The 26,877-nt window shown below is 44.1% G+C and overlaps 1 protein-coding gene across 6 annotated transcripts in view; it reads right to left on the minus strand.

Annotated features, from left to right (window-relative positions):
- Nucleotides 1–26,877, minus strand: part of CABIN1 (calcineurin binding protein 1) — an 83,037-nt gene that overhangs the window by 41,059 nt on the left and 15,101 nt on the right. For 3 of the 6 annotated variants that reach the window (XM_069871390.1, XM_069871387.1, XM_069871386.1), the window contains exons 21-29: nt 25,789–25,995; nt 25,255–25,400; nt 24,328–24,589; nt 22,948–23,208; nt 22,499–22,650; nt 21,765–21,943; nt 15,392–15,574; nt 13,409–13,746; nt 7,706–7,819 (exon numbers count right to left, since the gene is read on the minus strand). In XM_069871390.1, coding sequence (XP_069727491.1) covers nt 7,706–7,819; nt 13,409–13,746; nt 15,392–15,574; nt 21,765–21,943; nt 22,499–22,650; nt 22,948–23,208; nt 24,328–24,589; nt 25,255–25,400; nt 25,789–25,995 — 1,842 coding nt within the window. The remainder of the gene's footprint in view (nt 1–7,705; nt 7,820–13,408; nt 13,747–15,391; nt 15,575–21,764; nt 21,944–22,498; nt 22,651–22,947; nt 23,209–24,327; nt 24,590–25,254; nt 25,401–25,788; nt 25,996–26,877) is intronic. The other 3 variants (XM_069871385.1, XM_069871388.1, XM_069871389.1) reach the window with 2 other exon arrangements.

The following is a 26,877-nucleotide window of genomic DNA, read 5'->3' on the forward strand; positions in this document are numbered from 1 at the left end:
GAGAAATACTTAGCGCCTTCTGCCCAGAACAGTAATTCCAGGAATATTTCTCATGACATATGCTGCTTTAATAAGATAAAGTTAATTCCACTATTAATCCTCTTCGTTCTAGAAGGATGAAAGTTAGAACACATCACCATAATGCCAGGTAAACTAAAGCCAGCACAGGTGTGGAATTCAATTGTCTCTGGGTTTCAGGACGGCAGCAGGAGCTGATAAGCTGCTGGGAGCTGGCTGTGTGTTCGCTTACTGCTGTTCACCTCCTTTAACCTTCAGAGTGAGAGTGGTATTTTTACACAAAGACAGATAAATGAAACAATCTGTCATACCTGGAAGAGGGAACAGACAAGTGCTGTGCAGAGCAAGATCAGAATCAGGCTGGTATCTCCCCCAAAAGCAGTCCTGAATGCATCTTGTTTGTGGCTCAACAGCCATTAGATCAATGTTCCTGCAACCACCGGTTGTAGAGCAGAAGGAGAGGGTGTTTAAAGACAACGTGGTATTACTTCAGTCACACACATGCTGCTTGCCTGTTCAACTCCTGTGTGAACTCTGCACACTGATGTTAAAAGGAGTTAGGGCAAAGCTTCCCGTCAGAGGCTGTAGGAGTTGGTAGGGGGACAGAGAATGCCAGCAAATTTAAACGGTTCAATTTTGTGTCTTAAATTTTCTCCTACGATTCCAAACGTACTCGTTCCTGGGTTTGTTTGCTTTGCATTGTTTATGCAGCAGCCTACACTGACGTAACCATTCTTGCCATTTATTTTTATGATAAAACTAGGATAAATAACTCACAGGAAGAAGCTGCAAAAACTGGACTGGATAGCAGACATTTAAGCACATGCATTTTTGAAGACCCTTGATGGACCAACATCTTTAAACTCTGCTCCACTACTGCATTTAAATATCTATTTAGTTTTTCCTATTTAGTTTTTCTTAAAAGGGAAGAAACTATCCTGAGTTCAAAGCAAACCCCATTAATTGTCTAAAGGCAGCTCTCCTACCCACACCTGATACACAGCTGGCAGTGAGAAAAATCATTTTAGGGGTTTATTCACTACACGTTTGTAGAAGGAAATTTAGCACCCAGCATTCCAGCAAGCCTGCATATTCAAATACTGCTTACAGTGGTGAGGCGGTTGTCATCAAGCTTTTAAGAACCAGCTTTTAAATTGCTTTGTCCTGTAACACTCTACACCCTCCATGGCAATCTCTCCTCTACAAAGCTACATCTTCACTTATTTCAGGGTTGTTCCTTCCCTACCTTACCTTAGTCTAGAAATTCATCTACTCAACAAAAGAAGAAACTTTTCCTAGGGAAACAATGGAAAAAATAAAATAGCTGTTTAATATCCCCTGGCACAAATGACAGCTCAAACCCCCGTGCTCCTATCTCCTGGGATTTAGATTTATTGGCATCTTTACTAGCTGGGTCTTGGAAGCCTGCAAAGTGAGCCAGAAAGAACAGCGTGTATATACTGAGACGGAGAACCCTGCGAACAACGGACATTTTTCACTGATGAGTTCTGTTTTTCCAAGAGGACGGAGTGAAGAACTGTAAATAACATGTTGGGCAGAGGTTGAAAAAGTTATCTAGCTTTTTATAGGCAACTTTAAGACCTCACCGCTTACTAAGTTCCTGGTCTTAATCCAATCACTCCTTGCAGAGTTAACTCTTTGCTCGCCTTTGTTTTCAGAGTTGGTATTACGATTGCATAAGAAAGTGAGCATGCATGAGAGCAAGCGAGAGAGAATGAGGCACTAAACGCCCTGGTACCTACTAAAAGCATTTGAAAATCTGGACAGGAGATGTATGAGTAGAATTACATCACCTTTACAAGCAAAGAGACAATGAAGGAAAATGGCTGGTGACTGGCAAAAGAGCTACTATCAGGGTAATGTCATAAAAGAAATCGTGACATTTTAACTCTGATTGTAGAGGCCGCTGGTATCACAGTTCCCAGAGCCCCTTTCCCGAGGAAAAGCCATTTGCCATGCCAGACAAGGGAAACAATGGAAATGAACACACTTACTTGACTAAAACACGAACATTCCCCAAAAGCTACTGTTTTCCACACAGAAAATGCGTGCCTGCTTCAAACTCAGACATCAATACCAGCAAATTTAACGGAGCCAGAGAAAACTCTCCTTCTCTTCCACATATTCACTTTGCTAACACTGACTTCCAGCCGTCGTTTGACAAGAGCTCCAGAACCACCAAACCTTTGTGGGAAGCAGCCTGCTCTTCCTAACACACAAGGAAAATATGGAGCGGGGAGATATCTTTTACCTAACAGCCAAATACTCCACAGCCAGTCGAAAGCTGGCAGCAAGATCCTGCCTTTGCCGGACGCCCCTTTCACAAAGCAGAACGCTCGCTCTTCCAGGGCCTGTGCCTCGCACAGAGAGAACACAGAGACTTGATGGCTACAACACGACCATCTACTGAGAAGAGTGAAGACAATTCTGCAAGGATTTAACTGCCCTTTCACCGGATGCCCCTATCTGCCTACCAGAAGCATAAAAAGAACAAAAAGCAGCATAACAATATTAACCTAATACCATGTGCGGTCATCATGGTATCGATACCGTTCTGTTTTATGCAACCACAGGAGGTCAGTGGTAACGATGGAGTCGCTGGTCCAGATGCTTCTTTATACCGCCTGTTAAACGGGACTAAGTCTCATAATTTCTTTCAACCATTATCTAGTAGCTGGCATCAAGAAGAGGTTTTCCAAAAATTATTCCTTTATGGCATCAGAAGGAAGAAGGGCAGAACTGAGTAACCAAATCCTTGTGATTTCTGGGATGTCACTTGTGGGTTTTTATTTCTTCAGCCCCAGCTGGCAGCCTCTCACACTCATTTTTCACTTCAAGTGTTAGAAGTACTAAAAAGATCAACATTTGTTCAAGGAGTTGCAACCACGCACAATCAAGCTAAAATACAACCATTAATGTTCTCAGACCCCCCCACGTGACGGTACTCAAACTCTCCCCACACTGAGACACCACCTCAGTGCACAGGGGGGCACAGGAACTTCTCCCAAACTCTTTCCCCGACCCTGATGCAAGAGGCACTGTTTTTCTCAGAGGACTCATGTTCCACACAGCAGATGTCTGGGAGCTGGAAGCACACTTGCCAACTGAAGAAACACACACCAGCGATGAGCAGGAGGAGAGTAACCCAGATCTATCACTAGCCAAGGACAGGAAGGAAAGCAGAGCAGCAAAAGTGCTAGGAAAGGGATTTTTGGCAGCTGTTGCCTCCAGTTTCAGGCTTTTCCAGTACATGGCAGGAAATGGTGAACCTGGGGCTTCAGTCAGGTTGCCACTCAGCCTTGAAGAGCTACCCTTGGCCCTGCACGGTATTTACGGGGTTCCTCAGGTTGACAATAGTCACGACCTCTGACAGGGCAGAACAAATATTGAGAAAAGGTGCAGACCATCCTAATGGATTTCCCTCTTCCCTTAGAGGATACCTAGACAGTTATCTCTAGCAGAGACATTAAATTCTTTAAAAAGTGTTTCATTTTCATTTAAACCATTGGAATCTTTAATGCCGAGGTTACACTTCAGGAGCTAGGAGAGAAACAAAAAGCTGTGTCAAATCAAAAGAAAATCCCCTATGCTCCCTCAGTGCCCCAATTCCAACAGGGACCAGTAACATGTTTGTATGTTTAAAGGAAGGTGTCACAATAAGTAGAGCATATAATGAAACTTCCTTGATCTAACTGCCAAGCTGCTGGGAAAGCTGAGGCATGTGGCCTTTTCCCCCCGACAGTCCCCGTACTAGAGACCTCAGAGCAGCCTTCTTTCCAGCGTCTCAAACAGCTCCAGTTGCACAGAATCCCAACACAGAGCCAGCCTGGCACTTCATTGTTCAGCTGCCCCGCATCGAGAACTTGCAGCCAGCACAGCAGAGGCCCCTGCCAGTGCCCAGCCACCCCGCGAGGAACGACAGCAGGTGAAGTGAAACCACTGCTATCTCCCAGCCTCTGGCTCCCAGGGGATGCTGCTACCTTAACGTGACCCTGCTTACTCAGACCACGGAATGAAGAGCTTCAGGCAGCAGAGAATAAACAAACCGCCTTTCTCCTGGCATTAAAAATAGAACAATTATCTTTAATGGTTTGCAAGACTTCACGCACATGAACTTCTGTGTTATATAAGGGTGTCCTGGGTGCACGCACGGCTTTCCCACGTGGGGAACGGTTACCACAGATGGACATCAGGGTCTTTATTACAGCAGATCATATCAGCATAGAGGATGTGCCAAGGAAATATAAATACTGTACATTAAACCATATGGAGGAGATACTGGAGCTCCGAGCTCAGCCATCAAAACACTTCTTCCTCAGTCACAACCCACCCACAGGCTGATGAACACCCATCATCTGTGCACAAAGTTTAACTTGGCTTCATTATTAGTGGCATGAAATCGGAATCTATTAAGTGCTGTGTTATATAAAGCAATGTTTGGGGATTTTTTATTTTTCCTCTTGGTGAATTAATTTCTGATTTTGTTACTATAGAAACTGTCCTGAAGCTCTCTTGAAAAAAAAAAGTCTCTCTCTCTCTCTACATTTACCCCCCTGACAGAGATAAAGGAGAGGAACAAAGCAGGAGTGCACCTGCACATGAATGTTCTGGAGATGTGTCACTGGCTGAACACAGCCAGAGCTCCTCGAGTCCAAGAGCAGCGCCTGATCCTACTGCGAGTGCCGCCACCAGCAGGGCCACGAGCGTGCAGCCACCTCTGTCCCACAAAATCCAGGCCACTCTTTTTCTGTCTGCAAAACAAATCAGTACCATAATGCAGAATGCTTTTTTCCCCTAAGAACTGAAAAAAAGGAAGTTCTGTGCATCCTGACATTATTCTAATGTGTCAAATGAGAAGAAATCGGGGCCAAGTGAATGAGCCTTTCGGGCTCCTTCTGAAGGCAACAAAAAATGAATGCACAGAGATCCCAGGGCAGCTGAGTGACAGGCAGCAAATGAGACAGCGGCCCGCGACACGCGGAGCCACAGCAGCGCTCCACAGCCCAGTTCAACAGCAGACAGCTTCACCCAGGTTTGTTTATTTTCATGGAATGCTGTCATAAACACTTCATAAATAATTCGGCTCAGAGTATGCATGATTTATAAAACACTGAGAAGAAGCAGGCCGGCACAGCCCCCACTGGTCGCTGACCTGCTGCCTCTCTCTCTCACACGTTGTTGTTTGTAACATTGAGTCAGCTATAATTTCAACAACCCTGAATCTTCCATACAAGAGACTAAAACCGCCAACGCTACTTGCTCCAGAAGAAAAAGGTATTTCAACAGCAAAGGACCTACAGAAAGCCTCTTCGATATTTACTTAACTCTTTTGTCCCACAAAGGCCAAAGAGTTCTCAGCAATAAAACCAGATGCATTACGCGGAAGCAAATAAACACTTGAAGCAAAAGTGCTTCTGTTGAAAAAAACCCTGGAGAACATCCATAAGTGCAGAAAATCTTAAGGTTGGCCATTTAATTACCGAGATGACATGCGACTACTTCTGTAGAGCTCTAACGCTTGTCTTCTCCCCCGACCGCGCAGACAGGAGCTGGGACAGGGGCTGCAGCACCATCTGCCCCCCACGGGTGACACCCAAGCCTGTGCTCCAAGCGCTGACCCAGCACGTGCTTCCCCGCTCCGGCTCGGAGCTTTGCAGGAGAACTAACCAGGTGAGGTTCAACCCAGACAAGGTCAATGCACCGTAGAGAGATTTGTTTTTCCAAGTTGTTCACAGGTTTAGGTTTATTAATTCTGGAACGTCCAATGACACTAGCAGCCTTTTTTTTTTCCACCGCACTTGTAGCCCCTTCTCTCTCGGATCTGGACTTTCTCTCCGTGCTCTGTGCTGTCTGTACTGGATTGCTGCCACATGTCCTACAGAGTTACTTGAAAAGGATTTTGAAACTATTGCTGGGTGGAAAATGAGCCCACCATAATACTTTATTATGTTAAACTCACAATGTACACTGCACCTGGAACAGGAAAACTAACCTTTTTTTTTATTTACAAACCAGAATTATTATAGCTGTCTAGTACCTTTCCTAGCTCTTTTCATCCTTCAGAGTACAGAAAGATCAATATGTTAGAAACATTCACCTAGGGATACAATAGAATACATATTTAAATTGAATTATCTAGCATTAGCATTAAAAAATCAGACGTGATTTAGGTCAGCACTGATCTCTCTTAATGTGATAATTCACATTTTCAAATAGAAACACTCCCTTACACACGCTGCTCAATTCCCTACTGCTCATCTTCCCCATACATGAAAACACAGGACACTTGATGCTGAACCCTGCAACGATGAACAAGCCAGCCTTGATCACACAAAGTTCACACAACCTGAACCACACTGAATAATTTCATTAACTTTGAGAATACTTCTGTTAGCTGGATCTGAGCCAAAGTATTCACCAGCTTGAAGAGGACTTTTGGAGGGAAAGCAGGCAGATATTGCAGGGAAACAATCAGAACAAAGCCATGTAGTTATGAATCAGGTCAAAACACTTCAGCCGGTACCCTACAGGGCTGACAGCACTGGTTCATCAAAACTGGTATCCAGAAATTACATGGATGCAATGACATAGAAGCTCTTTTTGCAAACTCATCCATGATCCAATTTTGAAGCAGGCAGCATTCCTGAGTTGTTCAACCCAGCCAAGGGAGTATAATCAGAGAAGACCACTTACCTTATACTTAACAGGAGCTTGCATAGAGGTGCTAATTAGCACAACACAACAGTGAAGATCAAGACAGACGTTAACAGATACAAAATGGAAAACCATTTCACAACAATTAAAATATCAAACCCAAAGCACTGGGTGGGAAAGCAGAGACATAAAATTCTGCCACTGCAATCATGGGCAACCACGTAACAGATACGTAGTCCAGAAACACCAACAGAACGTCTCCAAGTTCTTGCCACACATTCCAAGCCACAAAACAGCTATGGAATCCTATCACGAAAGAGCAGAAGGCACAAAAACCTAGAGCGTTCTACAGAAAAGCCCGAGCTGCTGAAGACAACAGCAATGTGCTAAATTGCAGTCACAGCAGGGAATCTGAGAGTCAAATACCCATGTCAGCCTCAGACATACTCTGTGTGCTGAGTTACTGAGAAGCACAGGTGCCCTGTGCACTAGAAGGTGTCACAGGCACAGGGATGGTCCATACAGCAGTGCTGATGCTGCTGGTGGCACCTGGAAACACTCTGTGCTGAGCCCACGCTTTCAGGCTGAACGCAAGAAAGCTTCTGCCAACTTTGGAGATTTCTTTGAGAAACTAGGATTATTTTTTTGTCATGTGGAGTGCGAGTCTGCTTGAGAAACAGTGAACAAGAAGATAATGAAGATGAATAGAATTAGAATTTTTACAGAAAGCTCAAGCATTGAGTAGCTGGTAAATGATGTGTAACTGAGAAATGCTGGTGCTTCTCATCATGTTTCAAGCTCATCAGAAATAATCCCTCTAATACGGTTCCCTTCAAGAGAGGAAAATTCCCGTAAATGTTGCTATAATACAATTCTGTCTTTCCTTTAGCTGCTCCTGTGGCTTGTTTAACGCACCCCTGCTGAATTTCACAGTACCATTTCTCTGCAAACCTTTCAAATGAGAAACAGGTTAAAATGCTGACTGAGAAAGTACAGGTGCATATAGACTTACATTGAAGAAATTGGTCTTGTTCCTCTCGCAGAAGAGGCCCTGGGCAGGCATGTGCTTCAGCTGCTGCCAGGGCACGCCGCTGCCCAGCAGCACGTCGCGCGCCCACTGCAGGTTCTGTGGACAAAACAGCAAGTGAGTCGCAGGCAGGGAAACGCCCCCAGGGCGGATGTACAAGCGCTTGCTTCGGTTTATTAGCCTGCATTGTCATTTCTCGTTGTCCAGGTAGCTACCCTTCCGATGGTGCTTGCAGAGGCACGTGATTTGGAGAAGACACCCCTCAGGAGAGAGGGAGAAGCCAGCTTCTCTCTCAGAGCAGGCCCCAGCAGAGAGGTCAGTCACTCCCGCACCGCTGCGGAACCCAGACTCACAGCACCAAGTTGTGCTTTATCGCCTTTTGGAAGAAACAGTATTTAAAAAAAAAACCCTCTATTTCACCGAGATCCACCTCCCGTCTCCTGCCACCTACAGAAACTGTTAAAGTTGAATTTCAATGCTCAATATAAATTAATGGATAAATAAAAAGATACAGTTTCTCGGCAAAGAGCGGAGCTCGCTGTCCTGGGTGTCACGCAGCCTCGTGACCAGCCCCTCGCTGCCCCTGCCTGGCCCTCAGTCCCTCCCGTCCCTGCTCTGGCAGCTGCCGTACGGACAGCATGGCTGCTGGACAGACAGCTTTGCTGAGAGGCAGAGAAGAGGAAGGGATTTGGGTCATAGAGACAAATTACAACCTTGAGTTCTGGTTTGTTTTCTGGGCTAGAGAATCACTTCTGTGAATCATACATTTCATTAAATCATCTCCATCTGAGAAATGCAGTCCAGGTATAATATTGTCTTTTTTGGGGGGGGTGAGGCACAGAAGTCATTATTAGTAGAACTCTTTGCCTGTTTTCCAGATTACTTCCTTCACAAGACCTTGAGACAGCAAAAGCCCTGCTCAGTCCAAGCGCCTTTGTCCTAATGACAAAACTCGTGCAGAAATCCCTGATGTCTCACCAGGACTGGAGCATCCCCTCCAGCCAGATGCTGATTACGGATTTATGTGCGAGAATGCTAACACTGGGAATGCTAACCAGATATTTATGGATGTCAAAAATACTTAATTCAGAGCGCAGATGTCAGTACTTATACAGGACCTCCACGATTCCAGCGGAGGACAGGCGAGGGGATGCGGAGAGCGTTCTTTTGTATGGGACAAATAATATGTGTTCGCTTACATCACAAGGTGCTTTCTGGCTGGTTGGGGCAACCAGGAGATTTAATTATTATCACTGAGCATCCAATTTAATTAAGGCTGAAGAAAACAAAGTGTGTAACCTTAAATGTATACTCTCTCCTACAGTACTGCTTTTGTAATACATATTCCTGTAATCCTATTAACCTAAGCCTGCAAAATACTGTGAAACGCATACCAAAGAAAATAAAAACCCCACACAAATCTGCTCTTACATGACAGTCATCCTGGTTTGAATCAACTCAGAATCCAGAAAAAACAAGCCTATCCTAATGCCCGAGATCCAGGCATAGGAACGCTTTATTTTACGCCAGCCATACTCACCACAAATATCAGTAAATTCCAAGCATGGAAACATAGTAAAAATATGCCTGATGGGTGGCAATCGGTTAAAACTACCCCATAAAAATTAAAAGAGGACAAAACCCTTAGGAAAACCACCATCACAAAGCTGAAACAGAAAATTCAAGTCTAAACAAGTTTTAGCTATGGATGTACTCCTGAATCGAGCTGTTGGGGTGAAAACACTACTAAGTGCTTGGATGCAGCGTCCTGCGCTGGCGATCGGCGGAGCCCTCGCTGACCACCCCGGGCTGGAGCTGGCACTCACTGAACACAAGCGTGACTGGAATCCAGCTAGGAGGAAAGAAGATCATCCAGACAAATGGGGCAATTACACGGTAACTCCACACAATCAAAACTAATGGGAATAAAAGCCATAGTTACAGATCTCGCCCTGCCCTTCTTCCATCGGCCTGACCAGCCCTCCCCAGCGAATACGCCTGAGCGGGTCCCAACTCATTAGGTTTCATGGAGGCTGCTCTGACCGGTTTTTAGCTGATGAAGTTATTAGGAGTAGGTGAAGAGATCCAGGACATAGCAAAAAGGATTTATTCTTCTTGGCACACAGCTTGCCAGTCTGAAGCTCTGGATTTAGCTGTCTGACTCAGGGCAATTATAAAATACTCCTTCCAGTTCAGCTGTTGCCTCCCACAACCTCATCACCCCAAGATGCAGAGACAAGATGACTGACAGGGTACAGCAGCTTGCAAAAAACTTTACCAGCATTGTTAAAGTGGAAAAGGAAAATCTCTTACGGCCAGCAAAGCGGAAATCAGACTCACCCGAAATGGATACCATCTCCATGGTGTCAGAAGCCACCTTTTCCTAACTTGGAAACTCCATGAAGCATTGCTGCGAGGTGTACAAAACATCCTACTGCACCTTAATCCTTTTGTTTTCTTTTGCAGCCTGTTAGGAGGCTTTGTCTCAGCCCCTCCTAGTGCTACCGCATCAAATAAAAGCAAAATGGAAAGCTTACTGACCGTGAAGGGTCGGCTTCTGGATGAACTGGTATCACCCAACTGCTGCTGCGTGAGCTGCTTCCACCTATTATGCTTACAGACGATGTGTGTCTCCAAGCGTGTATCAAACCCACACATACAGACTCTTGCCAGTTTGACACGCATGTGCTATGCCTACTTTGACTGAACTGTCATGCTACTGACATTATGGGATATCCGATGTTCATTTCCCCATTGAGGGTTCTCTTAATAATGGACATAACAGAAGGTATGAACTTAAAAAGCCCGCGTCACACAAACATTATCTGTGAGCAGCATCTTTGGGAGTTAGAGAGCATTTTTTTCTTTCGAGCTAAAAAAGCACGTAAGTAAATATTGTTATTTCCTGACAGGCTGCTGGCTGCAGAGCATCACAGCAGCTCAATGTGCTGATCCATAGGGACCGTATGGCAAATACTTCTCACCAAATTCTTCAGTTACACCGACAACAGCACCTTGCCAAGTCCCATCCCCTCCTGCTGTGCCAACACTCATTTGGGAGGCAAAGATCACAAAGGATGAAGACCTGACTTCAAGACAGAGACAAGGGGAACAGGAAACTAAACCTACTGCCTAACCTGGCAATGCCATCGCTTCTGAAAAACTCACCCTTACCTTCCTGCTCATTCATTCCAATAACACAAAGCTATGTACAAATTTGCTGTGATAACAGAATAAAACAAAGAGAAACAGCCTCCCAAGACCAAGCAGGATTTTGCATAGGGGAAAAAAAACCAGAACATGCAGCCAAACCAAACGTTGAAAGGTTTTGAAAAGGATGGTAAAAAAAGCACTCCACAACTATTTTTACTGATCTTGCAACAGCAAGACCGGTAATACTGTAAAATGGGAGAAAACAGATTGCATATGAAAAACTTGTTTTTCTCTGCGCTAGGGAGGCCTGCCAACCCACTCCTTTCCCAGCCAACCATGAGTTCTGGCCATCAGTCTAAATTCTTCATACAAATTCCTGGCACTCGTTCCTCAATGCTGAATTCTCCAAGATGGTTCTATGCATTTAAAAATTAATTTCAGCTTTCTAAAATTCACCAGTGAACCACTCTGCTCCCACAGCAGCTCAGCCCGCTGTAATTGATCTCATTCTTCAGATCAGGCTTAGCACCAGGACAGCTAAGCCTGCTTCTTATTCCCGTTATTGCTGAGATGCACCGTGTGGTTTAAGAACGTTCAGTGGTACAGCTTGCACCGAAGGCATTAGTGACCATCAAACCACAGACACCTGACACTGCTCTGTAGAAAAGCCTGAAGGAGTCAAAGACAAAAAATCACAGCCTCATAAAAGTATGTAGCACACATATATCAGCAGGAAGAATTCCATTTTGCAGTGTTGAGAGGCTGTTTGTTATGCAGAGAAGTAATAAAAAAAGGACAGTAAAACCCAACACTGAAGCCAGCCTGGTAACCACTAGGCTTGAACAGGCAGGAGCTGATTTTTCTGAGTTCCAAGAGGAGAGAGAACTAGACAACAACGTGTATTTCATGCAGAGCAGCATTACAAATCATTAAGTTGACGTTTATATAGGGAGAGAGATACAAAAAGCAAACAAGAAGGCTTCATCAGGAAAAAAAAAAATAGAAGAATGTATTTTGCACACAAGTCCTGGCAGGGCCGTGATATTTGCACCCGCAAATCCAAACCAGGCAGCCTTTTTTGTTGGATGTTGATCATTTGTCAGCAGCAGTACTGGCAGATTGCAGGAACCTATGGCTCCTATTAGTGATCAGCTCCATGGAAAAATTAACAACTGTCACATACAAACAGCACAAGAATGTTTTCAAAACAAGCCATCTTTAAAAAATCGGCACTATTTTTCTGGATAAGTGCTGTGCAGCCAAAAGGAAGATTCATCATCCGGCAGGAGACGGCTGAGACGCCACTGCTCCGTTCGCAGCAGCACCGCAAATGGGTTTGAGAGGAGTCTGATTTGTTTCCATTCCCTTCCCTTCTCTATTATTCACACAAGCCTCGGTGCTGGCAGGGAGGAGAATTCTGGAAGCCATGCAGTGCGACAGATGACACAACACAAAGCTTCCAAACACCAAATCCGAGTTCCAAACTCGATTATGACAATTAACAAAATAACTCGGATAATTTCAGCCTACTACTCCCCACACTGTACAAAGGGGCACTTAAGACAGACAAGGGATCATAAGAACAGAAGTGTGCAGAAGGAAAATACATAATGTTTTGACTTTAAAGCTAAACAACGATAATTCATAACAGAAAGCTTTGGAAATTCATTCCATTATGAAGAATGTGTTGGAGGAAGCAAGTTATTCTGCCCTCACCTCAAAGACGAACCGACACTGTTACAGCCAGCAAGCCATCGCTATTCTTGTTTAATGCAAAATTCCCATCTTGGGAGCAGTAGGATCTGACTGACTTTCATTCATTGATGTCTAAAGAGCAAATAACTTTGTCTTACTCCAGATGACCCCTATTCTCCAACAGCAGGAAAACTTTCAGACTACACAGACCCAAGATGCCCAGAAAGTCTGTGTCACAACATGTTAACACCAACACTGATGTATTTCAGCTTTCAAGGCCATTTTCCATAAAATAAATAATTGCTGTCATTTCTCAAGAACATCTTACTCTAGAGAATCATGAAATCAGAATGGTTTGGGTTGGAAGGGACCTCAAAGCCCATCCAGTTCCAACCCTCCTGCCATGGGCAGGGGCACCCCCCACTGGATCAGGGGCTCCAAGCCCCATCAACCTGGCCTTGAACCCCTCCAGGGATGGGGCAGCCACCACTGCTCTGGGCAACCTGAGCCAGGGCCTCCCCACCCACACAGGAAAGCATTTCTTCTTAAGATCTCCTCTCAATCTCCCCTCTACGTGACACACATAAACGTAATTCTCTGTTGAGTAACAAAAAATTACCTAGTTCAGTAATAGAAAAGGAAATTTTCAACTCAATTGGCATCACACATAGGAAGCGGGCAATCCAGGAGCCAAAGGCTCCTGTAGTTCCAATCCAATCTGCATTAAACAAACTTGTCTGCTGTACTTTAACCCTGAGACTTGCCGGTCAGTACTACTGACAATGCAGTTTGTTTCCTCGGGCAATAAACACACTACTCAGGTATCGGTGCTCTGCTCACCTTGTGTGTTTTGCTGTATGTGTACAGATACGCCAGCCTGTAGAGGCTCTTGTAGTGCTGGGGGAAGCGGCTGAGGCACAGACAGAAGGAGGCGATACACTGCTCCGTCAGGAACTTCCGCTGTTCCTCCAGGTCTGCTGGAAGACCGTGAGGAAATTCAGATGCATCACCACAAGGTTCAGCTTTCTTTCTGCACTCCCACTGGGAGGCTGTGGGGACCGCAGCTTTGATGGGGTTGCCAGAAGCAGCCTGAGGATCCAGCAGGATTTTCTGGGCCGTAGGCTCGGCGGGATGGTTAGATTCTGAGCTCTCCTGCAGCTCTTCTGGCTTTCCTGCAACTGGAACGTTAAGAGAAGACAAAAGCGACACGGAAAATTACAAAACGGTAAGTGAAATATCCAGAACAACAAGAATTAAATACCACAAATAGAGATTCTTTGCTTCATTAAGCACAGACAGAATTATTGACCAGTTCCTGAAAAAGTTATGACTATTGCTGATGCTTAATGAATTAGTAATCTTCAGCTCATTAACAGGCAGAGCCACACGCAGCCCCCTCCATCTGAGTGAGTTTTCACCTGAGCAATGCTGGGAATGCCACATGCATTACACAGTGCAGGGTTTTATGTCCTGCTGGAAGATGGGGGAGAGGGAGGACACGACAAAATGAAGGTGTAAATTCAGTAAAATGCTACTGCAAAGAAAGGAAAAAGGAATAGAACATTAGAGCTGTGCTGCCAAGGGAGATATGTATTATGCTGAACAATCTACCTAGAAGAACACAACTCCAGAACATAATTTAGGCTCAGACAGAATCATTAGCAGCAGCTACCCTGCCGCTGGCTAGTGTAGGACCTACAGTTCCACTCAAACAGTTGTGATTAATCGGTAACGATAGTTTAACTGACCTATCTGTTCTTGAAGGATACCAAATCTTCCTTCAGAAAATATCCCTGACAGTGAGAGCTTCCGCATTCCCTGTCAGGCAGTCATTATGGCTGAAACCATGGATGCTGCGTGCAGATTAATAATTTTAACTTTGATTTTTAGCCATGGAAGTTTACTGCGCCTTTGTTAGGATAAAGAGCTCTGACACTAGATCTTATCTCTGAGCAGGCTACAGATATACTGAAACAGACTTTATCTGCAAGTATGAACCTGCTTTTATGAACCTTCTCCTGTAAGTTTGAACTTGGAGTCAAACATCTTTGTTCAGACAATCCACGTACCCATTCCAATTCTCCTCTACAGAGAGCTTTATGGATACAACAATATATGTCAGTAATGCACAACATTCTTGTTCCACAGGCTGGAAAGGTGGGTAAAATTTACACATTGGCCTTGTTTGTCTTTCCCTGGCGCAGCCCAGCCTCTCCTTCTACTGCCACATGCAACTGCACAAACATCAGCTAGAGGGAAATTCCAGCTCATGGATTTTGAAACAATTTTTCCAGAGAAATACAGAACACAGCACTGTTATATATGGAAAAGTCTAGTAGAGAGCAATTCCACTTCTCCACTGAAAGTATCCAATGGAATAAAACATCTAATTCCACTGCTTGTGCTCTTCCATGTACTGACTATCAAGCTGCTACTGGGCCAGAACAAAGAGAGCATCTATATCTGGGGAAAACAAACAATTTTTTTTGTTTCAGATGACCTTTAAATAACTATTCCTTAAATGATTTAGAGATTTGAAATACTGAAGGAAGAGTAAGTAATAACCCAAGGAAGGCAGGCCAGCCAGAGGGCCACCACAGGCAGAGGTTAGCATTACTCTTTCCTCTGCCAGGCTTAAGGGCAGCACAGATTGGGATGTTGGCCACAAACAAACCACAGCCCAGTGTGAGCCTCACGCATGCAGCACTAGCTCCTAGTTAAAATCCCCAGTCACAGCACAGCGTGTTTCAGTGCTTCTGCATGCCAGAAGAAACATTTTAATGAGCATACAGCAGCCGACATGATCTATTAAATCAGGCATACTCTTTTCCTCGGTAGGTCCCAGGGTCTCTTTGCTGGGCATGAGTGGCTCAGCACAGGTAGCAGAAATCCTCTTCTCCGTGTAAGTCTTCCGCAGGCCATCTTGAGAGCTGGCAGGCTCATTAAACATATCCTGCGTGGAGCTGGAGTCAGACAGCACGGCTGCAGTGCTATCTTGACTCCTCTCTGCAAAAAAGATAAAACAAGGAATGCACCGTTTCATACTCACCAAGCTGTGACTTGCATCTCGGCAAGAGCAACCAAAGGCTGCAGGCGCTCTGCAAACTGCTTACAAGCGATAGAGGATCCTCAGCTACCACCAATTCCATTGTCTAAAAGGCATTTATTTCCTTTTGTCTACTTCAGCTTATCATTTCCATCTGAACCCGTTATGCTATTACATTAAAGCCTCAGTCACCTTTTACCAGCTATTATTTCACACTAATGTTCCTGGTCCCACCACATTTCCCAATACATAGTCTTGGAATTTGATTTAAAAGCAACAATGCTCAGCTTTGAAAAGGAGTTGGGCTGAAATATTGCAGCTAGTACAGTCCTACAAAACCTCCCAGGTTTACTGTGTCATTTACCTCCAGAAGTACCCAGTGCAGTTCTGAGTCTGACACAAGCAAAGCTCAATTGACAAGACAAAACCACGAATAAGACTGGTAAAAATCGCTTGTGAAAGACAGAAAAATTCAAACTATTACAGGACGAAGACTTAGAGGAGTGATCACTGGTCTTGCAAGCATTAGATGCTGTTCATAAAATGCTCTGAAAAGGGATGTGACACAGCAAAGGGACACTTCCAAGAACTGGGTCTAAGACAGACAGGAAAGCTCTTGCACTTCAAGGCAGGAGACAGAAGAACAGCAGTGACTTTGCCCTGATGGACTGGAGTCGGGTGCGCTGGCTGCTGACAATATCACAACTGGGTTGTGAATCTGTCGAGAGCTGCTACAGCACAGAAAAAACTGGATGGGATCGTGACTATCGGGGGATAGAATTCACACCTCAGAACCTTGAGTGAAAATCCTCCACCCATGTCCAAGATCTGCCTGAGGGAACCCAGGCAGGGGGGAGCAGAAGTGACCCTGCAGGACTCAAACTTGCAGCTCAGGATCTCCGACAGACATGGGTGTGTCCCCACTGAGGTGGGAAGTTGGCATCTTTATGTGATATTGTGCCAGCATAATTCAGTGTCCAACACGAAATTCTGATACAGGCAATTCCCTCTCAATCTGCAGCCCTAAACACTCATTTCCAGTTTCTGCCGAAGATACAGGAACAGCTTAACCAAGAGGGATGTTACAGCTGTTGTCAGGTACTTCCACTGTGCTCTTATCCATTAATTCTCACGATAAGATCAAGAAAGAAAATTAAAAATCAGAAGTCCTTGCTTTGAGAGAAGTGGATAATTTCATTAGATTTCTTCTGTTCCATCCAAATTGCACTTGTTCAGAAGAGAGCTCAGAGCCTCCTGTGAATTTATGGTATTAAGAGAAATCCCTCTGCAGACCTTCAGCTCGCAGATCAAATTCTGCTGAGCAGGATTCCAACAAATTCAAACCAAATTTGATGCGCTCTGTAGGCTCTTCATTACCACATAAAGAAAATCTTCCCTTTCACTGGACAGACTGTCATAAAAACATATCTTGAGAAAGAATGGGAGAGCAGCATTTTCTTTCTAACTGGAAGTTACATAGTTGGATAATGATGGCAAGTTTTATATAGAAAGAACATAATTACAAAGAATGGGAAGAGAAGGACTCCGACAAGAGGTCAGCCAAGCTTTAAATGACTAATTTAGAAAGCTTTAATAACCTTCTGGGGTACAAGCGGATGCTATTGGACTCCCAGCTGGCACCAGGAAAAACATTGACAGGAGCTCCCTTGATAGTTTCTTAAAGGAACTTTCTGCATCTGGGGCAAAGAGGCTGCGTTATTCATCTAGGGAAGGAGAAAAAAGCAAATTTCCAACTGCTGCCATCAGCCTGGAGGTCAGCTCTGATGTGGGGGCTACAACAAATCCAGCACTGCAACATAAAGCCAGAGCTGCTACGCAAAACTGGTATCGGAAGATTTCCAAATAAATAAAATTAATCAAAATAAAAATAAAGTAATTGCTTTTCATATTCACTAAGTACAGAGCAAGAGGCAAGAGTTCTGAATTGCAGCAAGAACACTGCTTTTTGCCCCCTATTCTACAGCTGAATTGTTGCATCCAGTTAAAACTTGCACAGAGAACCTCTGGAATCGCTGGAGGCTCTCGAGCACAGGCAGACAAATAGTGATGATTTGTAGAGTACCCAAGATGCATCCTAATATACTGAAACCCCTCTGTCCGTACCTGAACGCTGGACTCTGCAATGCAGAGCTGACGGCAGTCACATCACGTCACATCTGAACTCTGCTGTTTTAAATAAACCTACAGGCTCCCTCGCTCTGTCTGCCTGCCTGGAACCTTATCTCCTCTCTTCTCTTTACCTGTGTACGAGCATCACCTTAACTGGTCTGTAGCCAGAAAAATGACGTATCACACGACTCTTATTCTTGAACAGATCCCATCCGTAACAAAAGACAACACTCAGCTGTGTCAGAAGGCATTTGTGCATCATTAAAAGCAAAAGCATTGCAGTGACTGGCATGGGAGCAGATTCATTTCTTGAGGACAGCAAGTCCTCGGAACACTTCAGGGGAGTTCTCTTGTAACATGAGTCAAAGATGAGGGTCTGTTTTGTCTGGCTGCACAGAACACCGCATGTGCTTTGGTACCTCACAGTCCCCTGTGGCTGCTCAGTCCTTGCGTGCAGAGCTGCAGAGTTCTCATCAATGGCCCATTCGTTTACTCAAATCCTTTTCACATAATCTCACACTAAATGTCAGTGCAATTTACTAATCGGAGAGAGGGTAAATTGGGGAAAAGCAGAACTGCAGCACGCTACAGTGAACGGTCACTCATGGAGTCCAGCACGCAGCCCCCATGAGCATCCAGTGCCACAGGCCAGTAAAGGACATGGACTGCAGGCTGAGAGATTTTCACTGTGCACTGCTGGAGAAAGACAATTTTGAAGGGTAAGATTTTAATGAACCAAAACACAACGTGGATGCTCTTTTTAAGCACAGAAATATCTACTCCATCTTTGAAGCTTATTTAGTTTGGCAGGAGTGACAGCCTGAGGCAAAAGGTTTCTGCGACATCACCTTTGTCTCATCGGGATGGTGAGAACCCCCATTCACAAAACAACTGCACATCTTCATACCATTGGCAGAATCACAGACCGAAAACCATGACGTGAGACTTCTCCCTCAGCGTGAAGCGCGTAGCCTCTCCCAGTGAGCTGATCATGCAGGTTTTGCCAATTACTAAAAGCAAGCCGTGACAGGTAAAAGCAGGAAGAGAATGCCTGGGGGATAAAGGTTAGAGGCAGCACGGGCAATATTGGTTGCAGAAGCAATCAGGCAGACAAACACAAAAAAGGACGACTACATCTAACTACACACAGCGTGCGACGTGACATGGATGAAGACTTGAACAATGGGACATTTCAACGTTGCAAAACCAATGGATACCGAATACATTGTCCACTTAGCACCACAGTATCACAACCAAATATCAACACAACAAAGGCATGGAACAGCAGAAAGGACCTCACAACAATTTCCCAGTCCACTCTTTGGGAAATAGATATCTTTTTTTTTTTTTTTTCATTTTAATACTCATTTCTAAACTCACTCTAATGCTTAGCATGAAATTTAGGTGCATTTAAAGTGCTTGAAGCCCATACTGCACCTGGTCTTGAATGACTCCATACACCCAGCCTTTATAAAGGAGGACAATGAGCAAGTGTTTTGGTGTATAACCCCGGCCACTCAGCTATAAATACGGCGACATCCCAGGTGAGGATAGTCCCTGCTGAATTTCCATTTTTTTCTTGTTTCCTACTTTGCTTTTGGAAAATAAAGAGTCTTAAACCCCAGGCTTTTGCTCTCAACTCCAAGTTTTCATCTTGGATGGTTATAACACAGGAACAAGCAGGGGTGATGACAGGAAAGACAAGATTAACAGAAGGAAAGAAAAGATGTTGCTCAATGGAAGGACAAGAATAGAGAAAGGAAGCTGCCTGTTTTACACAGATGACAGCAGCCAGCCAGCAAAGAACAGCTGCCGCTCAGCAACGCTTCTGTCTCCTTGAAGATCGATTCTAGCAGCTGCCACAAGGAAAAAGAAGTTTACTTACTTTACAAGCTGTATTTACTAGTTCCTTTCTTCCATTTCCATTAAATATAGGACTTAAAACTAGCATCACCAGCATTCACTGGGAGTAAAGCCTTTCAACGGTCTCAACTTCAACAGAGATTTCTGAATATCCTCATCATCTTTTTCCACTATAGTGATATATTTAAATACAACAGATCTGAACTAAGGCTGCCCTCACAACTTTCCTTGCCTATAGATGAGGGCTTGAAGATCAGCCCCAGTACTTTCAAGATACGGAGATAGGAGTGGTACAGTGGAAATGCAGGCACCAGTTTCCTTCAGCAACATGATTACATGTAAGATGCCAAAAGCATTTTACTTCAAAAGTATATGTTATAACACAAGTAAAATGCAAATGCATGCAGAGGAGCACAGTATATGTAATAATACAGAAGTGGGAGACTTCTCAGCACCGATCAGCCTGTTCACTCTCCCTCCATCTGTGACAGCCCCAAGGCAAATATTTCCATTTCCTGGGGCTTAGTTGTGCCAGCAGCTTACAAAACATTATGAATGATGCCATACTTTGCAATTCTACTTGTCACAGTTACAGAGAGCCATCCTAAAGATCACCTCAACTCCGCTTTCAGCAGCTGACGTTTCAGATGACTTTGAGAGCAGCAGAGCTCAGCCCTAGCCAGGCTAAGCAAGCAGACCCCAGAACCGCTACGGCAACACCTCGCCCTTCAGCCTTTGCGGAGCAGCCAGCTCTGCTCCCATCAGGCAATTACCATGCCACAGCCCATAATATCCTACTTTGAGTGACTGTACTAACAACAAATACTGGAACGTTTCCACAGTCCTCGGGACCCTGGCGGAGCAGTCTCTGGCAGAACTGCTTCTCACAGGGATGTTATTTAGGAAACAGTGAAACATCTCCTCCCTTCTGTGTTGGCTGTGTCAAAAGGCTCAGATAGGAGCCTGATCACTACAGAACCCACGCACGCAAACACTACCTGGGATATCCCAACAGGCCAACTAATTACTTCTGACTGAAATGTAAGCATGAATCAAATGAATGTTTCTCTAGTCAGTTGTGAGAGATGAAGGGTCTCTTGTCTGCTTCATCAGGAATTAGTTGTTGGGGAAAAGGAATAAATTCACCTTGCACAATTTCCAGGAACACTTGTTTCAAAACTATCAACCAAGTTATTCACAAATGACCATCCTTCAGAGAATGACAGCAGGAAGCAGCCCACCCTCTAGAAATAAATTCAGATCAAGCAGAGCATGTCCGCATGGCCTGCCACGTTCCACCAATGCCAGCCTACACAGTGCAGATATTTTACTCCTTCCTGAGTGCTGATGCTCATCGCTCCACATGGATAAACAAATCGCCAGCAGAGTGGCATCAGAATAAAATTCCGAGCTAAATAATAATGTCAGGTTACTTAAATAGTAACTTAATTTCTACTGAATATGTATATTGCAAAATCTTCAATAACATGGTGATACCACCCTTCCTTTCGTATTTATAAGCCAATTATTTATATCACTTTTTATTCTATAGAGATGAGCTGCTAACCAGTCAGTGTAAATGATAAAGAAAAACTAAAGGATGAAGTCTACTGGACTGTCATGCAAATCACTTCGTGCTGATACACAATATATTCAAAATAGTTGCCACCTGCCTCCTTCAAAAACGGATAACACTGTTTTGTTTTGCCTTTTTCACAATTTGTCTTGTTTCAGCCACAGCTCAAGCGTTCAGCTGGTCATTTCACATGGTCATTGAAGCAGCGTTCAGTCTTACACAGACTGAACCTCTGCCTTTTCTAATGCACCCCACAGATGTTCAGCTTTGGAGGAAAAAGAATTCAGAAAACAACTCGCTGACAATTCAGTCAGCTCCATTCTCCCCCCATGGATGTTCCCATTTCAAGTAAGGGACAGATACCAGTGGTGGCAGGTGACAACTCTGAATTTTGTATTTAAAGCTCTGCATGTTGATTCTATTTAAAGCACTGAATTTATAAAGGGAATGAGCTTCAATATTGCCCGTGTTACCACAGACCCATCACCCTCCTTGCAATGAGCAGTTTGATCATTCCTGGTCAAACCCCCCATGATTAGAGCACCTCCCTGTGCTGTCAGTATTGAGAACAGGGACTGTACCGTCCGGCGTTGCCTGCTGACGGGGTTTTTTACATTTGACGTAATCGTGGTCAACTGGAGTGGCTGTGTAAGGTGGGGATGTCAGACCTGGACCGGAGGATGAGGGGAGGGAAGTCCCAGGCCCTGGCACTGTTCCGGCTGAAGAGTGCGAGTCTTCATCAATCATGCAAGCTTTTTCCCTGGGAGGGGCAAGAAAACAAAAACAACAAATAAAAAGAGGTGTTAACGTCCTAGCAAAGACCAAAAGAAGACTGTGTGTTCTTACACCCTTTCTAATGCAGTAATCAAAACACACTAAATTTCTAAACAGCAGATTATAGTACAGAGTATTCTTCCCTTGTCTCCAATCAATAGTAAAACATCCATTATTTTGTAGTCATTAATGAGACCAAGTACAATGACTGAAGACTCTTATCCTTTAACATAAAGGTCATTTGCTTTTACATTTGTTAATAGTAGACAAAAAAAAATTACTTTTACAAATAAATAAAAGAGTGGCTTCAAAATGGATCACAATATCAAAATTGTTCTGGTTTGCTCCCTCCCCATTTACACTGTGCTGGCTGCTGGGAAGATCTCGCGGCAGCATCACCTGACAACACCTGAAAACTGCAAACATTAGAATTCATTCTAATCATTTTGTTTAGTTTATATCACAGCTTAATTTTAGCAGTTCATTATCCAGTAGTTTATAATTAACCTTTCAGAGGATACTCTTGGAAATGAGCACTCACTTTTCTGCAACTTTTGGAGTGTTCTTCTCCTCACCCCTGGCAAACGGTCCCTCAGAAGCTTCTTTCATGAAGCTAACCAGGATCTCTGCATCTACCCCAGAGTCTGGCTTCCCCACAAGTTTCAAAATAGAAGCATGAAGTCGAAAGTACACCTAGAAAACACCAAAGTCCACTTGGTCAGTGGAGAATCCATAACTCTGCAACCTATTACTAAAAACAGTCTCATCTCTGTGGAAGCTGCAGGAGTTGGTACAGGCATCTGTTACCTAAACTTACCCAAACAGGACTTTTCCTGCCTTTGGAAGCTGCTGGTAAATCACAAGATCTGAACACTGTAAAGAAGTTCAGAGACCATGGACGCACGCCTAATAATAGGAACGAAGAGTAACTGCTCTTCCCTTCTCTGTAGGGAACATGGCTTTCAAGCCTACGTATTTAACTTTCTTTACCTCCAGTGCTTCCATGGCAAGTTCTGGAGGATTATGGTAGTGAATCTTCTTTGGATATCGGGCAGCCTCCTCATGCAAGTAATGACCGGCCTGTTTGTAATGAAGCAGGTAGACAACAGGAGGCTGTTTCTGCTTCTCGGCGATCTTGCCCAGCATGTAGTGAATGAGCCACTCCTCTTCGTCACCGTCACCCTCACAGCGAGATGCTGACGTAAAACAGAGTTTGGCTGTCTCCAACATACTGTCCCGACGCTCTTCCATCTGGGAGAGAACAAAGTGTTGAGAACACATGAATTCACGTCAGCTGGGATGGAAAAGTCTAAAAATACACTTTTTTATACAGAAAAGTGCATAAACAAGGTACAGCATTTAAAATGTTTTTCAATCTAAAGAAACAGAACATATCCAAGCGATCAGACAAATCCTGACCCACAGAAGGTGTTTCTGGATAGGTTTGTGTCCATTGCAGCAACGCCTGACCAGATAACCACCACAAAACAATAAGTCAGAAGTGTAAGAATATGCATATAAATGCAATCTGAAAAATGACAAGACAATATACATGTCTACAAGAAGCAATTGTACCACTTTCCGGCATTGTAATTATCTTAAATCTTCAAAGAAATAAAGTATGTAGCTTCTTCTACAAGCGCAGCCTGCGAGAGCTGCTGTGGGCCAGGATCACTTCTGAAGGAATGTATTTCACCTTGCTTGCAATGCACCTAATTTTGAGCTGAGTATGGCAAGAACACTCCCTCTCTCCCCGCAAAGAAATTAAAGCCAGCAGCATAAATTAAGGTTAGCTGCAAGTACAATCATGTAAAAAACTAGGCCAAAAGATACATTAATGTAATTTTCTCTCTTTGAAAAAGACATTTATCAATTTAAATTGTTGTGCTATAACATCCTCCTAAGCACTCATTGCACTTCAAGAACTGTAACACAGCCTTTCCTTTCCTAATATTTTGTAAGGAGAAGGTTTTTGCATACTAGAAACACATTCCTGAAAAGACCTATCCCTGGAAGGGAGATCATGTTGTTCCAATTTATCTTCTAGTATAACAGAGCTTTTCTTAGCAAATCATGCCTTTTAAACATATTCAACTTGGAGAAAAGGAAGATTCCAGGAGGTTGTGTCGCCTTCGGAAGATAATTCAAAGATCAAGGTCGAGCTAATTTGACACAGGAAAAAGAAAGAAAAAATCCCTTTATTTAAATGCTGCTCGACACCAGCAGTTTATATCAATGAATAGCAGAATCTCCAGTATTACTCAATAACCATAGACCAATATATGGTACGTAGCATCCAAGTGTTTAATTTAAAGCTTGTTAAATCAGAAGTGACCACTTAAAATACTTAAGATTTGATACTGCTCCCACCTGATGCACAACCTCAGGAGGGAGCTCAGATTTCCACTGCTTCAGCTGTCGGGATGCAAAAGAATGCAGGGCATAGGAGATGGTGCCGTATTCGATCCACAGCGAGAGATTTGAGCTGTCGATCTCCAGGGCTCGCTTGAAGCAATTCAGGACGGGAGTCGAGTGCTTCCAGATTGGGCCATCGCTTTTCAATTCATTAGAGTTCAACTTGTCCTGGATACGACTTGCTCGAGCCAGAGCCATGCCAGCCCACGAATCAAACCTGGGCAAGAAAGAACAGCACAGCTCAACAATTCCCCCATAAATGTTACACTGGGCAGCAGACAGGATTTGTTTGTTATATCTGCAACTTTCTCTTCCTTTCATCATATGTTGTAAATGATCAAGAAAGGAGGTGGTTTAGAATAAATATCACTTAAATAATTTACTTAAAGCTCGTATTCTCCGAGTAGTTCACTAGCAGCAAGATCGATAATTTATAAAATATCAGCCTGAATGGTCAATCCACTAAAGAACGCTACCGGTGCTACTGCTTATGCTACTGAACAGTGACATTTTTCATCCCTCGTCATGTACGAATGTTCCAAAACAAAGAACAAATGTGCAAAAAAGAAATAATGATTTGGTCCTTGCTCCTCCCATTTACTCTGGATTTCAGCTTGCTGGACCCTTCACTGTTTTTTGTTTTAATTTCAAAACAATAAAATATTTAACACCAGACTTAGGGGGCTGTTTTGTTTGCTGGGTTGTTTTAGAGATGCCCTTCATTATACAACCTACCTATGATAATGGGTCGCAGGTGGGGGTTTTAGTTTGTTTTTGGTTTTTAACTCCTGAAACCAAAACAGAATCTTTGGTTGTCTGCTTTTCAGTGCTGAAAGGATCAAGAAAAACGAATGATGCACAGCAGAATCCAACAATACTGACCTGTTTGGACAAATACAAATGTCGTGCATGTAAAACTTAATGGCCTTAGACTGTTCCTTATTCTTGAAATGATAGTCTGCCAGCAGGTAGTACAACTCAGACACCACTGGTGGAGAACAGTCCGCACCATCCGGGAGAGACGGTGCCTGAAAATAAGAAAAAGTAAAGGCTTGTATTAAATAAAATGTTCCTACGAAATGAGCTGCAAGCTTGCCTATTCCTTGTAGTGATAGTAACCTTTCCCTCATAGCAAATGAAGGTATTGAATATGAAGACACTGGAAGTTTTGCACACACGCGCAGAGCACTTAAAAATGCTGATGAAGATCTCAGATTGACTCCACATTCATCAACATTATATCTTGCCGTTGCAAGGCAAAGAGCTTTGGTGGCATCCCTCTTATTTCATTTAAATGCAATTACCCAAGGAAATTCAGCATCGTGAAATAAATCATTCCCCTAACAATCTCAAAGTCAATATAAAAATAACAGCCATTTTTACGCCTTTCAGGTTTTTTAAAGCAATTAACAATACCTTGCTGCATGTTCCTTCGATATAGGCAGATACAACATCCAGGCTCAGCACAGGCTTGTCTGTTCGAGGAACGATCGTAGCAGTCTTCTTCAAAAGGTTGGCCAAATCGGCAGACACAGTACTGGTTTTGTAACTATCAAATTCCGGAAGTGTTTTAGGCTTGAAATATTCAAACATGAACAAAGCATCTTCCCAGGTCAGATCAACCTGAAGAGGGAGGGAGAAGAGAGGGGAAAAAAATACCTCAAGTTCCAAAATTCAAAAGTCAACAACTGATGAGGTTTTATGGCTTTTCTAGTTCATCAGCAAATGCACACTGCTCTAGTGGGAAACAAATGAAAATGGGTCCAGCCCTGATTAATGTCTTTATGAATGACCTGGACGAAGGCATTGAGCGCACCCTTAGCAAGTTTGCAGATGACACTAAGCTGGGTGGAAGTGTCGATCTGCTGGAGGGTAGGGAGGCTCTGCAAAGGGATCTGAACAGGCTGGACCACTGGGCTGAGACCAATGGCATGAGGTTTAACAAGGCCAAGGGCCGGGTCCTGCACTTGGGGCACAACAACCCTGAGCAGCTCCAGACTAGGAGAAGTCAGCCTGGAAAGCTGCCTGGAGGAGAGGGACCTGGGAGTGTTGGTTGACAGAGACCGAACATGAGCCAGCAGTGGCCCAAGTGGCCAAGAAGGCCAATGGCCTCTTGGCTTGTATCAGAAACGGCGTGGCCAGCAGGTCCAGGGAGGTTCTTCTCCCTCTGTACTGGGCACTGGTGAGACCGCTCCTCGAATCCTGTGTTCAGTTCTGGGCCCCTCCCCACAAGAAGGATGTTGAGGCTCTGGAGAGAGTCCAGAGAAGAGCAACAAAGCTGGTGAAAGGGCTGGAGGACAGGCCTTATGAGGAACGGCTGAGAGAGCTGGGAGTGTTTAGCCTGGAGAAGAGGAGGCTGAGGGGAGACCTCATTGCTCTCTGCAACTACCTGAAAGGAGGTTGTTGAGAGGAGGGAGCTGGGCTCTGCTCCCAAGTGACAGGGGACAGGACAAGGGGTAATGGCCTCAAGCTCCGCCAGGGGAGATTCAGGCTTGACATCAGAAA

The sequence above is a fragment of the Phaenicophaeus curvirostris genome, chromosome 17, assembly GCF_032191515.1.
Source record: "Phaenicophaeus curvirostris isolate KB17595 chromosome 17, BPBGC_Pcur_1.0, whole genome shotgun sequence".
Taxonomy (NCBI): domain Eukaryota; kingdom Metazoa; phylum Chordata; class Aves; order Cuculiformes; family Cuculidae; genus Phaenicophaeus; species Phaenicophaeus curvirostris.